Source organism: Chiloscyllium plagiosum, unplaced genomic scaffold, assembly GCF_037043375.1.
Source record: "Chiloscyllium plagiosum isolate Xiang-an unplaced genomic scaffold, Cpla_swu_hap1 HiC_scaffold_40, whole genome shotgun sequence".
Lineage (NCBI taxonomy): Eukaryota > Metazoa > Chordata > Chondrichthyes > Orectolobiformes > Hemiscylliidae > Chiloscyllium > Chiloscyllium plagiosum.
In genome coordinates this window covers 37,793,256-37,805,655 of record NW_028270178.1, presented here as the reverse complement: position 1 = coordinate 37,805,655, position 12,400 = coordinate 37,793,256, and the positions used below count along the sequence as shown (strand labels likewise).

The following is a 12,400-nucleotide window of genomic DNA, read 5'->3' as shown; positions in this document are numbered from 1 at the left end:
GGAGAGCCCTAAGACCATCCTGGTGAGGAATGAATGTGCAAAGGGGATTGCATGACCATGGGAAAGAGGAGGCGGCTGAAGCCTGCAACCTGAAAACCCCAAACCTGGTGTAAAGCACCGTGTGATTTTAGAACTCCTCCCTGCATGGAGCTGTGGGCTGAGTCATTGTGTATATTTGAGGTGAAGGTATATATATTATTGATCAGTCAGGAATTAAAGGTCACAGGGTAAAGGGTGGGAAAGTGGATGTAAGGTGTTTCACATCAGCCATGATCCTGTGGAACGGTGGAACAGGGTCGAGGGGCCGGATGGCCTCAGCTGCTGCTATTCCTTATGGACTTAATCCCAAATTATATTGTCTTCCTTTGCTCAGTCATTCCTCATAGGACAGTGTTTGAATTCCTCTCTCTTTGATTTTGTTGATCCTTTGTTGGACACATTCCTCCTTCTGGAACAGAGCCTGAAACTGTTCACAATCGCCTCGAAGATTCGGAAATGGATTGTGTCGAGAGGATAGTAACAAGGCAAATACAACCAGGGACAGACCATGTTTCACAAAACTCACATGGATTTCAAACATCGAAGTATCGCCCAGAGAAAATGACAAGCAAAAGCCCCAGTTGACTTTGTGAATCTTGTTCAGATGGGATATTGGAGTAGGGAGATGGAAAGGTACATTGGAAGAGGATGGTTACATAGATAGGGTGGGGTATAAGGCCTGGAGGTGGTTCCAGAGATTGAGAGGGGCTACTGAGATAGGGAGGGACGTAGGGCGGAGGTGACAGAGATCGAGACGTGTGTGGGGGCTGGAGGAGGTTACAGAGATAGGGAGGGTGTAGGGGCTGGAAGAAGTTACAGAGATAGGGAGAGGTGTAGAGGGTTGCTGGACGTGAGAAAGGAAGGGAGGGATGTAGAGGCTGGTGGAGGTGACATAGATCAGAAGGGTATGGGTACTGGAGGAGGTTACAGAGATAGGGATGGATGCAGGGGCTGGAGGAGATGACAGAGATAGCAAGGGGTGTAGGGCCTGGAGGGGTTTACAGAGATGGGGTGCAAGGGCTGGTGGAGTTGATAGAGATTGGGAGAGTGCAAGGGCTGGAGGAGGTGACCGAGATAGGGAGAGGTGTAGGGGCTGGAGGAGGTGACAAAGATGCGGACTGTCCCTCAGTGGTTAGCATTGCTGCCTCACAGTGTCAGGGACCCGGGTTCGATCCTAGCCTCGGTGGCTGTCTGTGTGGAATTTGCACATTCTCCCCGTGTCTGCATGGATTTCCTGCAGGTACTCCAGTTTCCTCCCACAGTCCAAACATGCGCAGATTAGGCGGATTGGCCATGTTAAATTGCTCACAGTGTTCAGGGATGTATAGGTTAGGTACATTAGTCAGGGATAAATGTAGGGTTGGGGAAATGCGTCTGGGTGCGTCACTCTTCGGAGGGTCAATGTGGACTTGTTGGGCTGAAGGGACTGTTCTTAAACTGTAGGGATTCTGTGATTCTATCCTGGTGCTCAGTGCAGACACAATGAAGCAATATTTCCAATGCTGCTCTGCAGGTGGACAGTTTGCTTCAGATTTTCTGGATTATATTGAGCAGAATGAGGTGTTGTTATCCACCATGTGCCATTATGCTTCTTTCAGTTCAGTTCTGTGTTCAATACTGCAAGCCCAGCAGAAAGAAGGAGCCTAGATACCAGCAGTCACAACCAGTACAAGGGTGCTCCTCACTGACCTCACTTGTCTTTTGAAGGGCAGTAATGTTTTCAGGAAGATGTCATTGCTCACAATATGCCTTTGAAGTTTGACCTATTGGGGAATTAGCAACAAAACCATTGTGTTTAAGCGAGGCCAATTCAACAAACACACGTTGTTTATTTCCAATTGGATCTCTGCATTTATGATGGAAACTCATAGCAATGATGGTGTTGCTTACAGGCTCATTCACTCCATGTTGAACGATTTTGTCAGTCTATCAGAAGATTGGGGGGTGGCACGGTGGCACAGTGGTTAGCACTGCTGCCTCGCAGCGCCAGAGACCCGGGTTCAATTCCCGCCTCAGGCGACTGACTGTGTGGAGTTTGCACGTTCTCCCCGTGTCTGCGTGGGTTTCCTCCGGGTGCTCCGGTTTCCTCCCACAGTCCAAAGATGTGCAGGTTAGGTGAATTGGCCATACGAAATTGCCCGTAGTGTTAGGTAAGGGGTAAATGTAGGGGTATGGGTGGGTTTCGCTTCAGCGGGTCGGTGTGGACTTGTTGGGCCGAAGGGCCTGTTTCCACACTGTAATCTAATCTAATCTAAAGATCGGTGGGAAGGGAGTGCCGCACGTCGGAGGGTCAGTATTGAGGGAGAGACACATTGATACATTCCCAGGCTGAAACAAACTCCAGGAGCAGGTTCTGTCCTCTATGAGAGCGGGACTGTGAGAAACCATCAAGAGAGAGCAGCACCAACTGAATAGTGAGGGTCACCCCTTCAGTCTGACCAGGTCCCAGCTTCATGTCCGCCTTTGTCTGACTTTTCCCCTGCTCTCTGTCACTCTCTGGCCTCTCTGTCTGCCCGACTTGCCCTGTCTCTCTCTCCTGTCCTTCTCTCTCTCTCTCTGTTTCTCTAAAGCTCCACTGTCCATCTCTCTGACTCTCTATGTCACTTACTCCCTCTTCCTCTTTCTCTCTCACCATCACCAGCTCCCTCTATCTTTCTCTCTTTCAGAGCTAAAAGTGCCCACCCAAGTTTGCAACCCCAAAACTATTTTGTACCCCCAAAACTATTTTGTTTTCCAATTCCACTCCCCTCCTACATTCATGCCTCCCTCCAATTATTTGCTGCACCAAATGTACACCGACAAACATTTTGTTGCCCTCAATATTGCCCTGAGCCCCACTGCCAGGGGCAAAGGTAAATGAGTCTGTACTGGCTGGCCTGTGACTGCCCACTTTAATGCACAGCAAGATCCCAATCCCAGAATTAAAGGAGCTTCATGATAGAGTTGGAGTCATTTTGGTTTGTTGTGCCTGCCCCTACCCATTAAATGATCCCAGTCCTGTCTGGCTCCTCAGGAGTTCTCCCTGAATGGCCTAATTGCATCCCATTCCTATGGACCCAGCTCCTCTCCCATGTTTCACACTATGCCTTCACTGCTCCCCACCCCCTCTATCTCAGACAGTGGGTACAATAGACTGGGGGTGGGTAGACATGGGGAATAGACATGGGGAATGGATTGGGGGAAATAGACATGGGGAAAGGACTAGGGGGAAGATGATATGGGGCAATAGACATTGGAATAGACTGGGGGAGATGATGGGGGAAATAGACATGGGGAATAGACTGGGAGAAAAGACATGGGGAATAGATTGGGGGGACGATGATGGAGGAATAGACATGAGGAATAGACTGGGGTGAAGATGACGGGGTTAAATAGACATGGATAGAATAGACTAGGTGATTTGGTGGGGGAACGTCACCCCTTGCAATTTCCCCTCCAAGCCACTTGACATGAAAGTATACTGCTGTTTCTTCACAATCGATGGGTCAAAATCATGGAATTCCCTCCACACCGACATTGTGGATCAACCCACAGCAAGTGGATTGCAGCGATTCAAGAAGACAGCTCACCACCACCTTATCAAGGGCAATTAGGGATGGGCTATCAATGCTGGTCAGCCAGCAATGCCCAATCCCACAAATAAATAAAAACAAAACATATGATATGAAATAGATGGCGGAAAAAAAGCAATGGGAGAAAATAGACGGGGGGAAATAGATGGGTAGAAAAAGACAGGGGGAAGATAAAGGGGTAAAACAAAATAGGGGAATAAGGACATGGGGAAAGACAAGTATGTGCTGGCTTGCGTGTGTGTGGATGGGTGTCTGTGTCTGTGAAGATGCATGTGTTTGTGAGTGTCTGCATGTATATGTGGGTTTGTGTGTTATCTGCATGTGTTTATCTGTGTGTTTCTGTCTCTATGTATGTGTCTTGGCACGTCTGTCTGTATATGTCTGAGTCTGTTTCTATGTATATATGTGTGCCTGCATCTAGCAATGTATGTTTCTGTATCTGTGCGTGTGTGCGTGTGTGTGTGTATGTGTGTGTGTATGTGTGTATCTGTGTCAGCGACTGTGTATATCTGTAGATATGCAAGTGTGTATGTAAGGATATATTAATGTGTGTATTACAGTGCATTTCTTCACTTGTGCGTATCTGTGTGTGCGTGTATCTGTCTATTTCTATGTTTTTGTGTTTGTGTATATATATCCATGCTGTTGTGTATCTCTGTGCAATGGCCTGTCTGTTATTTTTGGGGTGAAGCCATTGAAATGGGGTCAAACCCTTCTCTTGATGTCTGTCCCTCTGGTGTTCAAGATGATAACATTTATACTCTTGTCCATGTGTGTCTCAACATGTGTGTCTGTGTGCGCGTGCCTGCGTATGTGACTGTGTTGATGTATGTGTCTGTGTGTCCATCTCTACCTGAAATGTGAATCACTTTGTCCTGATGGAAATTTGAATGAATTAATTAAAATGTGGTGAATTAACATCATTTCTCTCTCTCTTTCTTTCTCTCTTCCTCTCCCTCTGTCTCTCTCTGTTCTTCTTGTGTTAAAAGTGATACAATGCCACCCTCTGCTGGCCTCCCCACACCACGGCATAAGTATCATATTTATTTTGGAGGAAACATCAGCGTCTCTGCATCTCTCACATTGCAAAATTGTTTTGTTCTTCAAAAATTGCCTTTGGAGACGCGGAGCAGTTTTGCCCAATCCCTTGAAATGACAAGGAGGTAAACATGCCCAGTACTGGTGTCATCCTCTCCACGTTTGAAACCTTTCTCACTTAGGAATCATGAGAGTAATCAGAAAGCATTGCAAGTTGCAGAAAGTGCAATACCAAATTCACCCCGTCTCCTCACAACATGGTTCAGTGAGAGCTACCTGAATTGAGTTGCAATGGAAATACTCTGTTGAATGTGTATAACGTCAGGAATACCACAAATCATTTCCACACTGCAGAGGTAGCAAAACATTTCTGCACTAAATGTGTTCCACACTGAGGGACCTCAGTATGGTTGCAGCTCTTTCCATACCAGCCTTGCTGGAGAGTGTGTGTGTCAGTGTATCTACCTGTGTCCGTGTGTGTGTGTGTGTGTGTCTGTGCGCGCGTGTGTGTGTTAATGGTGATGTTACTGTCTTTTTGGATGGAGCTCAGAGCTGCTGCCTACCTGCTCTCCATCTCTGGCTGAATCCTAGAGGATTTTCACTCTCCACCACCTCATGTGCAGTGGCTTGGGCAGGCCATTCTAACACTTGCAACAAAAGTTTAGTTGTCCTGTTTTCACTCTGCACCCTGGACAGTAAACTTATGATTTGACTGTATTGGGGGGCAGCCCATTGGAATTAGGCTGAAAAATAGGGGGCTCAGACATTTATTATCATTTGTTTGGGGAGTGAGAGCGGGAGGAATAGGTTCTGATAATATCAGGAAATCATCTGCCACAATTTCTCATATTAAAAAAAACCTCGATTTGGCTAGTTGTGGCATGTGTGTGGCATCGATTGAATTGTCCCTGCTAAGTGAGACCATGTATTTAATAGGTAACATTTTCTGATTAACTAATTCTATTTAATTTCATCAGAACCTTCCGACGGATTTGATTTTGATTTTGATGCAGGTTGCAAGCTGATAGGAATCACCCAAGAGGAAATTGTATTTCACTGGAAAATTCTTTTGGATCGTGCGACAATAGGGAATCTGCAGGTTCGCAACATTACTGTTTCCTTGCACTGTGATAAGGACTCTCTGCCAGGAGGGTGATGGAATTCTCCCCACTTGCCTGAACGGGTGCAGCTTCACCAACACTCAAGAAGTTTCACGCCATCCAGGACAAAACAGCCTATTTCATTGGCACCTCATCCACAGGCATCCACTCCCTCTATCACCGACACTTAGTAGCAGCAATGTGTGCAATCTTCAAGAAAGACCACCCAAATTCTCCAACGATCCTGAGTCGCCACTTTGAAAACCTACAATAACTTCTATCTCGAAGGAGAAGGGGAGATTAGACCTGGGAACAGCCCCGACTGCAGATGACCCTCCAATCCTGACTTGGAAATATTTCATCGTTCCTTCACTGTTGTTGGGTCAAATTCCTGGAATTCCCTTCCCCAGCGCATTGTGGATCATGCTACAGCACATGGAATGAAGCGGTTCAAGAAAGCAGCTTATCACCACCTTCTCAAGGGGCAACTACGGACGGGTAATAAATGCTGTGTGAGGAAGTGGTGCCCACATCCCACGAGTGAAAATATTTTAAAAATCATTTCATGGTCTGTACACAATAGGACCCGACAGTAGGCTTCGCTGAGGAGTTTTACTTATTTATAACGCAAGGAATTCTTTTAACCAGGTATTTTACTGCATTACCGATCTTCGCTCTGAACTGGGGCAATGTTGCTGCATAAATAAATGTGTTTGTGCAACAACTTAGGTTTCGCAGCATGTAACCAACTTTCCTGAAGTGACTCAGAGAGCCCGAGTAACCATCAGGATTGATTCCTTGAATGACATAATATAAAAAACTTACAACATCGATTAACCACAGGACGATGAAGCTCCCAGAGATGGTTAACAGCAAAATCACAGCCTTCCTTCTGCTCTCCATCTCTGAGTCTCTGTGATTCTCTCCTTTACTCTCACCCTTGAGCCTCTTCCGGACTCGACTGGTCAGTAAAATGTGTCTGACTGTCAGAGTATTGAGCAACAGAATTACAGCAAATGGCAGTAAAGGGGTCAAAACTGTATCAAACCAATCCAACACCACCCACCAAGTCTCAGTATAGTAGCTTAATTTTGTTACACAGTAGAATGGCACATTGTTGATTATCTTCCAAGGCTCATATTGAAAATAGAAGGGGATATTTTTCAAACAGAACAGGGCGCACGTTATTGCTAGAACCACTGTCGCAGTTTTCTCAGTGCAATAGTTTGTTTTCAGCTTCTGACAACAAATAGTCACAAATCGATCAAAGGAGAAAGTGACGGTGAACCAGACAGAACAGTCCGTGGCTGTACGTAACAATACCCCAGTAACACTACACACAGGAGTGATGTCCAGGAAAGAACGCTGGTAATAGGAAGAGGAAAATCTCCACAGTTTAACATTCGTGATAATGACCATCAGATCGGCAGCCGCCATAACCACTAGGTAGCGTGTAGTGCAAGGGGTAACACCGCACTTTCCACGGGAAAAGATGACAATTGACAGCAAATTAACTGTGGGAAACAAATGGGAAAAAATGTGGTAAATTTCCGTTCACAGTTTTCCCCTGCCTGTTCCAGAGTGTAACATAAAGATTTTACCAGCAATAACTGCCACCTTGTGTGAATGGAATTGGTCAGGGTTGAGTATCTTTGGATTTTAAGACTGTTATCCAGCCTAATCATTCCAGAAATTATGAAGTTTGGACGGAGACTGAGTTGAAGAGAAGCTAAGAGAGCAGAGGAGGTATGTGATTTTGTTTGATTGCAGGAGATATATTTGATTGAGTGTAATAGATTCTTAGAGTTCTCAGCTCCAACTCAAGCAAGCACAAAACCCCATTAGAAATCTCAGCCCCAACTCAGTCACAGGACTGGCAATTGGACTGTTAAGAAACCAAACTCTTCCCTTCTCCCTGGATGAGGTCTTCCCCTGCTGTTTGGATATGACCAAATCCTGATTGTAGCCACAACAGGACAAGGAAACAGGTCATAAGATCCTGCATTAGATTTGCAACAAAACTACTCCATGTGTCCTCCACAAATGCAACAGAACAGAAGATGCAGGACTCCCTTATTGACAATGTGAGCGTTTTAGGACAGTTGTGATATTTACACTGTAAACCAACACATCCATACATCACAACAATCTCAACGTGCAGGGATCCAAAGGGAAATCTATAAAGATTTTAATCGACTGACGGGGGACAGTGAGGAGGGCAGAATTTCCAGACAGCATGATATTTAGATGAAGCTTTACAAATCAAAACAGAGCATATATCCCACAATTTCTCACCATCACAAAAGAAAATCAATCTGAGATTTAAAATTCACAACTGATCCAGCAACCTCTTGTGGAAGAGACTTCCAAACATCTCCCACCCTGTGCGTGTCAAAGTGATTCCTAACATCTTGATGGCTCACTCACCTCCTAATTCACAGACTCTGCTCCCTCGTTCTAGAATCACAAACCGCTGGAAAGAGTTAGTTTTTACCTTGGGAATATCTTATAGGACTTTACTCAGATCACTCCTTCACCTTTTTAATTTGAGAGAAAACTGGCCTGATTTGTGGAAGAAAACAGAAATTGCTGGAGAAACTGAGGAGGATGGACAGGAAATGTGGAAGAGAAATCAGAGCAAACACGTTGGGTCCAATGACCCTTTGTCAGAATTCATACCTCATACCCTCACACCGTATGAAACCGGAACAGTTGGCTGAACACTGAGATCAGGGAATGCTGCAGCAGAAGTGACGTTGGGATTCTCTGTCAGTGGAGAATTGTACCGAGAATGCTGCTCAGTGAACCTTCACAAACCTGGCTCAGTGAACTGTTGTTACTGTTCCGGTGTCTGGATAAGGCTAACCAGTCAGTGAGCTGGAGAGGTTATTCTTTAAAAGATAAAACCAGAGAGCAGATAAGCAGCAGATTAAATAATGCCATACCAGGAACTCCAATAAAAGCAACAATGGTGTAGAACGCCTTCTCCACGTGTTGAATTGGTCGATGCATTTTTCCGTGTGAGGAGATCTGTCCCTTCAGGCAGCTGACAAGAGCCTTGTTTGAAACTCTGAGCTGATGTATTCCCAGAGATGCTGCCTTATACTGTGTGGAAGCTCCTTGGGGAGATTGAGGTGACAGCATCATTCAACTTTGTTGCTGTTTTTCAAATTTCTGTCAATGAACAAATTAATTACAATAACGAGTTTAATCCCAATTATGAAGAAGGTTGCTGCACAGTACATCATAACGAAATAACAAAAACAAAATCTGGAATATGCCATCAATAACACTATCCACTTTAACACCATGGGCCCCATCCCGAGATCAGGAAATGTTTCAACTGATGCCTCATCGAGACAGTTTACTCCAAGTGTGAATATACGTCTCAGAGCTGTCCTTCTTCACTCTCGGGTAGGAGCTGCCCTCTTTAAACAGGAACATTTCACTCACTGATTGAAATGTGAATCTTCTCACATACTGAATGTGTGCATTGCTACAGAGTTCAGCATTGATTCCCCGTGGGCGAAAGTGAGGACTGCAGATGCTGGAGAAAAGAGTCGAGAGTGTGGTGATGGAAAAGCACAGCAGGTTAAGCAGCATCGAAGGAGCAGGAGAATCCTCCATCCAGACCCATCACTGACCTCCCCCTTATGGTCATTGTTCATTTGGATCCGTCACTGAATGTGGGATAAATCCTTCTGGAAATGGTGATCTGTTAGCTTTCAATTTTAATGTATTAATCATTAACAATTAGTGAACAATAGATTCGGGCCCTTAAGAAACAACCAGGATAAGCTGTGCACTGAAGCTAAGGATATGGCAGTGTTAATAAATTGATATTTTTCACCTTTCATTACCGACATAATGTTGAGCATGTGAGCAGAATAGTGACCGACAAAGGAACAGTAATTGAAAGTAGAGAAGTAACTGGACCCAGGAGGGATGTATTGTAGTTCGCTGAGTGGGTTAAGGGAGCAAATTGTAGAGTAGCTTTTATTTGCTATTGCTAACATTTTCAACTGATACCGTAAAAACAGTTCCTCCAGTACTGAGGGTGCTACATGGACAGCACAAACTACACAATTATGTACAGCATAAAGTGCATAGGAAATGCAAAACAGGCAAGTTACAGTGATACAGAAGAATGATGGAAAATAGGCATTTTCTCGCAGCAATATGAAAGAGTTTCAGATGAGAAAGAGTCGGATTGTACTGTGTTAAGGAGCCTGATGGCTTGGGGGAGGAGTGAAGAGCTTCTGGGAAGGTGTCTAACTGTTTAAAAATCTTACTTCAGGCGTCGGTGCCTCCGTTTGCCGAGAGGTGCGAGGGAGGAGCGAAGGACTTCTGGGAAGTCATATATTTGTATGGTTGCATTACCTGAAACACAACTCAGGTAGTGTCTCCCACCCATCTTCCTCCTCTAATCAAATAAAAAAGCTTCTGTGCGCCAGATTGGTAAGGTAACGAGTTTATTTTTAATTCTTTACTTTTCAACCGTCTCTTTGGGAATTTAGAATAGTGGGAATGGAGGTAAGGGCAGTTGAATGTTCCTCCTGCAGAATGGGGGAGGTAAGGGTCACCACGAGTGTCCCTGCTGACTACATCTGCGGGAAGTGGACCCAACTCCAGCTCCTCAAAAACCGTGTTAGGGAACTGGAGCTAGAGCTGGATGAACGTCGGATCATTCGGGAGGCAGAGGGGGTTATTGAGAGGAGTTACAGGGAGGTAGTAACTCCTCAGGTACAAGAAAAAGGCAGATGGGTTACAGTCAGGGGACAGAAAGGGAACAGGCAGACAGTGCAGGGATCCCCTGTGGCCATTCCTCTCAAGAATAAGTATATTGTTTTGGATACTGTTGGGTGGGGGGAACTTATCAGGGGAAAGCAGTGGAGCACAGGGCTCTGGCACATAGTGTGTCCCTGCTGCTCAGAAGGGAAGGGGGAAGAGGAGAAGAGCAGTAGTCATTGGGGACTCCATATTTAGGGGGACAGATTGGAGGTTCTGTGGGGATGAGAGAAACTCACGGTTGGTGTGTTCCCTCCCAGGTGTCAGCGTTGTGATGTCGCTGATCGTGTTTTTTGGGATCCTTAAGGGGGAAGGGGAGCACCCCAAGTCATGGTTCACGTAGGCACCAACGACATAGGTAGGAAGAGAGATGGGGATTTAAGGCAGAAATTCAGGGAGCTAGGATGGAAGCTTAGAGCTAGGACGAACAGAGTTGTTGCCTCTGGTTTGTTGCCCATGCCACGTGCTATTGAGACAAGGAATAGAGAGAGAGAGGAGTTGAACACGTGGCTACAGGGATGGTGCAGGAGGGAGGGTTCTGGATTCTTGTATAATTGGGGCTCTTTCTGGGGTAGTTGGGACCTCTACAAGCAGGATGGTCTTCATCTGAACCAAAGGGGTAGCAATATTCTGGAGGGGGGGATTCTCTAAGGCTATTGGGGTGGGTTTAAACTAATCCAGCAGGGGGGGTGGGAACCAAAATGGTAGTTCGAGTACAGAAAAGATTGAGAGTAGTGAGGTGCAAAATCAAGTTTCAGGGATGCAAGATGGCGATGGCAAGCAAGAAGTTGGTTTGAAATGTGTCCACTTCAACGCCAGGAGCATCCAGAATAAAGTGGGTGAACTTGCAGCATGGGTTAGTACCTGGGACTTCGATGTTGTGGCCATTTCGGAGACATGGATAGAGCAGGTTCAGGAATGGTTGTTGCATGGTCCAGGATTTAGATGTTTCAGTAAGAACAGAGAAGATGGGAAAACAGGAGGAGGTGTGGCATTGTTGGTCAAGGACAGTATTACAGTTACAGAAAGGATGTTTGGGGACTTGTCACCTGAGGTATTATGGGCTGAGGTTAGAAACAGGAAAAGAGAGGTCACCCTGTTGGGAGTTTTCTATAGGCCTCCGAATAGGTCCAGGGATGTAGAGGAAAGGATAGCAAAGATGGTTCTCGATAGAAGTGAGAGAGACAGGGTAGTTGTCATGGGGGACTCCAACTTTCCAAATATTGACTGGGAACACTATAGTATGAGTACTATAGATGGGTCAGGTTTTGTCCAGTGTATGCAGGAGGGCTTCCTGACAGGCGAACAAGGGGAAAAGCCACATTAGATTTGGTACTGGGTAATGAGCCCAGCCAGGTGTTAGATTTGGAATTAGGTAAGCACTTTGGTGATAGCGATCACAATTCTGTTATGTTTACTTTAGTGATAGAAAGGGTTAAGTGTATACCACTGGGCAAGAGTTACAGCTGGGGGAAAGGCAAATACGATGAGATTAGGCAAGATTTAGGATTCATAGGATGGGGAAAGAAACTGCAGGGGATGGGCACATTAGAAATGTGGAGCTGATTCAAGGAAAAGCTCCTATGTGTCCTAGATAAGTATGTACCTGACACGGGGAGAATGTGCAAACTCCACACAGTCAGTTGCTGAAGGCGGGAATTCAACCCGGGCGGCACGGTGGCACAGTGGTTAGCACTGCTGCCTCACAGCGCCAGAGACCCGGGTTCAATTCCCGACTCATGTGACTGACTGTGTGGAGTTTGCACATTCTCCCCGTGACTGCGTGGGTTTGGACTTGTTGGGCCGAAGGACCTGTTTCCACGCTGTAAGTAATGTAATGTAATCTTATGAGGAAAGGCTGAG

The 12,400-nt window shown here is 45.7% G+C and overlaps 1 protein-coding gene across 1 annotated transcript; it reads right to left on the bottom strand.

Annotated features, from left to right (window-relative positions):
- Window positions 1-6,361: 6,361 nt before the first annotated feature.
- On the bottom strand, window positions 6,362-8,761 carry LOC148138474 (putative G protein-coupled receptor 139). Its single transcript, XM_087981539.1, has 2 exons — window positions 8,695-8,761; window positions 6,362-7,263 (listed from the first exon to the last, which is right to left on the bottom strand). Exons 1-2 carry the CDS (start codon window positions 8,759-8,761, stop codon window positions 6,362-6,364), a joined length of 969 nt encoding a protein of 322 aa, XP_087837665.1.
- Between the last annotated feature and the right edge of the window lie 3,639 nt (window positions 8,762-12,400).